This window comes from Buteo buteo, chromosome 23 (assembly GCF_964188355.1).
Source record: "Buteo buteo chromosome 23, bButBut1.hap1.1, whole genome shotgun sequence".
Classification (NCBI taxonomy): Eukaryota; Metazoa; Chordata; class Aves; order Accipitriformes; family Accipitridae; genus Buteo; species Buteo buteo.
Window position 1 is genome coordinate 17,156,033 of NC_134193.1, and position 3,454 is coordinate 17,159,486.

Below are 3,454 nucleotides of genomic sequence, written 5' to 3' on the forward strand. Positions count from 1 at the left end.
AGCTTGTACCATCCTTCCTGCTGTTCAGTGTAAATGTGTCTTGTGGGAGAAGGTCATTTGTCTTTGGCTGCCCAGCATGAGTCAACAGCCTTAAGCATCTTGGGCTGCACATACTGGTGCCTGTTCCTCTGCCACCAGCACCTTGTTTGGGGAGGGAGAGGGGCATGTTTTTGAAAGAAGCTAACTTGTTACGTGCTTCTGATTTCAGAGTACGCTGCTCTCCAGCCTGTCTCGTTACTTCCGCCGTGGTGGTCCCTCCTCACCTGCCAGCGGGGTTCTTCCCTCTCCCCAAGGAAAGTCTGCCTCCAAGCTGGGTCCTGAGGGGCAGGAGCCTTTGTTTCAGCTTGTGCAGGCCTTTGTCCGGCACGTGCAGAGATAGATTCTATCCTGCCCCTGCCTTCCTTTTCAGGATGTGCACCAGAATGATTCATGTCCACCGCAGAAGGCATCACCTTTGGCAGAGCTTCTAACAAGGGAGGGAGGACTGGTGTGGGCAGTGGTGTAAACCGAGCTGTAATATCAGCAGCGAGATCCCGTTGAACTCTTGCAACCCAGTAGCAGAGTGAATGTAAGGAGAGCAGCTCTTTGGTGATCAGCCCACGTGCACAGGCTGCTCGCTCCATCTGCTTAGAGCATCCTGGCTGGGTACAAGTGCTGAACAGTCAAAACCTTTATTTTTGTAGCTTGTACCTCAGCTGGGGAAGCTGTGGCTGGATGGAGAGAGGAGACAAACTTTCTGCTGGGCATTAACTCTGCTCGTAACATAAGGTGCAATCTGCCTCTCCCTCGCAGTCAGAGTCCAGTTAAGGCACAACCAAGGGATCAGCCAGCAATTCAGAGACCATCTTTCTACTGCTATTTTTGTACTGAATGGTTCAAGGCAAGATGTTGTATGTGTGCTCACGCCTTCCCTTCACCCTGCAGTCTGTGTGTTGTGTGTGTTTCTGAAGAGCAAGGCCTCACTCAAGGTTTTTAAGTCAAAATTCCATCGCTCCAGTCTTGCAGTTTTTTGTAACTGTGCCCTATTTATACTGATATTAAAACCTTTATAGGCAGCAACTGGGTTCATGGTTTTGCATTGGGCATAGCAGCCTGCAGCACCAATTCTGCATCTTCTGTGTAGTAGTTCTGCTGCATCAACTGGGCTGACGTCCCAGCTAACAGTGATGCGAGTTGTGGCTTGTGAGTGACAATCCAGATACCATTTGAAGTGATTATAATCAAAGGTTGATTTCCCTCAGCTTTCCCACACCCACTCCCTTTCTCTTACTCTCAATGTTGGGGAACTCGTAGGAGGTTTTAAATGAGCATCACTATAAAATACTCCTCAGGAATGGTTCTTCTGCACATGATGGTGTGGACCACGTGCACAGATTACTCTCTGCGCAGGTCCAAGCTGCTACTCTGCCTGTTGCAGCAGCAGGGGAGGGCACTGGTTCAAGCCAGAAGACACCATCTACAGTGAAGTTGCATTGTGCTGTTCTAGTGTGCTCAAGTAGATCAACAAACTTTAAGGTTCTAAGACTCAATGTGTGATGGAGACAGTAAGAGAAGGTCAGTGATTATTGCTTAAAATAAAGCCTGAAATCTAGACAGACTTTTCTAAGCTAAGAAATCAAATTTCAGTGTAGCTGTGAGCTAGTAACCTACCAATTCTTTCCTAACAAGACACCTGATTGCTTTACCAGTCAGAACCTTTTTAATCTTGATGGTTTTAAGAGACTAGAGCAAGAAAATTAGATTATCTTGCTTTGAGGTGGTTTTTTTTTTTTTTTTTTCTTTTCATTGTAAGCTTAAGTGATGGTGATATTCTAGCACACTTGTTTCATGTAGTTTTACTTGCGCTAGAGGCTTTGGAGAGATTTGAACTAGCTGGCTGGAGCAAAGTGGTCTTCAAATAGAAGGGAGAACCTTCCAAAAACTGAGGTGAGCTGTTCTGGCAGTGAGGGAGGTGGTGTGGCAGCCCTAGGCCTGATCATGTTCAGCTGGGGTTACTTGTAACAGTTAGCACTTTCTGCCATAGGGCAACTATGAGTGCGAACATGGAGAGTTGAAGGTGAAGAACTGTGCAGAGAAGATAGCAAACTGGTGACAGGTAGCTATGGGGAGTGAAGTAAAGCCAGAAGCCAGTACATCTAAGCAAGTTCAGTAGTGCTTAGGGCTGTTATTTGAAAGCTCTGGTAGGTATCTTTCCTTTTATTACAGCCTTTGAAGTTACCCACAGTGTGCTAATCACTTTATTCATGTTCAACAAGAATGCACAGAATAAGAATTTAGGGAGAAGTAATACATTCTTTTAGATATTTACTTAAGCACAAGAATGAGAGTTTATGTGCCAGGCAGGAGTCCTTTGTGCCAGATAGCAAAGCACAGTGGATGCTGTTAGTTACATCTGTGTTTTAGAGCTACAGCTTCACTTTAGACAGCAGCATCTCAGCCCTGAACTGTACCTTTACCTGCCCCTCAGCCACAAAGGGGCATGGAACAGCCTTCAGCCAAGCGTGGGTGGCTCACCATGACATCTGTGAATAAGCAGCATGAGACTGTAATCTTTCTGTAGAGAGCCCATTAGAAGTAGCAATAGATTTTGCATGTGCTCTTTCCTAATGCAGAGGGAAGGGAGCACTGGTGCCAGGAACAGACTTCCTTCTGGCTGTTCTGAGGAAAGAGACACCATTTTCTGCATCATTAAGCTGCTGCTGTTTTTGCTAAAGCTGTTCTTTCTTTAATGCACCAGGGAGGGGAATAACAGGGAAACAGGGATGTCACTGGCCTGAGGGAAAGCTATACATACTGGAAGCAGGAAGGGAAATAGCAAGGTTAGATCTATAAAAGGGTAAAACTGTGGTAGTGGTAATCATGGCAATTGTAAAACTAACTAAAATAGTAATATGATTTGATTTCCCTGTTCCCTTTCATTAGAGTTTAACCAGAAAAACTAAGCGTTGTTGTTACACTACAGAGCATTTCAACAGCTGCTTTTCCCAGGAGTTCTTTCCCAGCTGGGTGCTAGGGACAAGGCTTTAGGATTTTAGATTAGCAGCAGATCTAGTTTCCATAACAACAAAAAAAGTCTGTTAGATCTAGAATAGCATCTCCAGTCTCTCAGCAGCTAAAGTCATACTGCTGCTCTATTTTTGCTTCAGGTTGAGAGCGCTGTTGTTTCTTAGAGTTCCTGAATCTGTAGTACAACTGAGATGTGTCATCTGGGAAAGGAACTGCAAGACATTAACAATCTTAAGGCATGGTGAGAGGGTTAGCAGGGGTAGGAAGGATTACCAGCTTTGTTTTGCTTTTACATCCAGCTTCCAAGACTGGGATAGCAGAACGGCACAGCTCCCATCTGAGATGTCTCCCTTCGCCTCTGTGCCAGCGCTGCTTGTCCCTGCAGTTGCATGGCTGGGGAGTGAGGGCAGCCCTGAACCCACACAAGATGCTGAGGCAGGAGGTCAGG

General features: G+C 45.9%; 1 protein-coding gene across 2 annotated transcripts in view; it reads left to right on the plus strand.

Annotated features, from left to right (window-relative positions):
• The window catches only part of NUP188 (nucleoporin 188), a 30,120-nt gene extending 29,065 nt beyond the window's left edge, over positions 1–1,055 (plus strand). For both annotated transcript variants that reach the window (XM_075055292.1, XM_075055293.1), the window contains exon 44: positions 209–1,055. In XM_075055292.1, the coding sequence (XP_074911393.1) occupies positions 209–379 (171 nt within the window). In that variant the 3' untranslated portion in view covers positions 380–1,055. The remainder of the gene's footprint in view (positions 1–208) is intronic.
• The last annotated feature ends 2,399 nt before the right edge of the window (positions 1,056–3,454 follow it).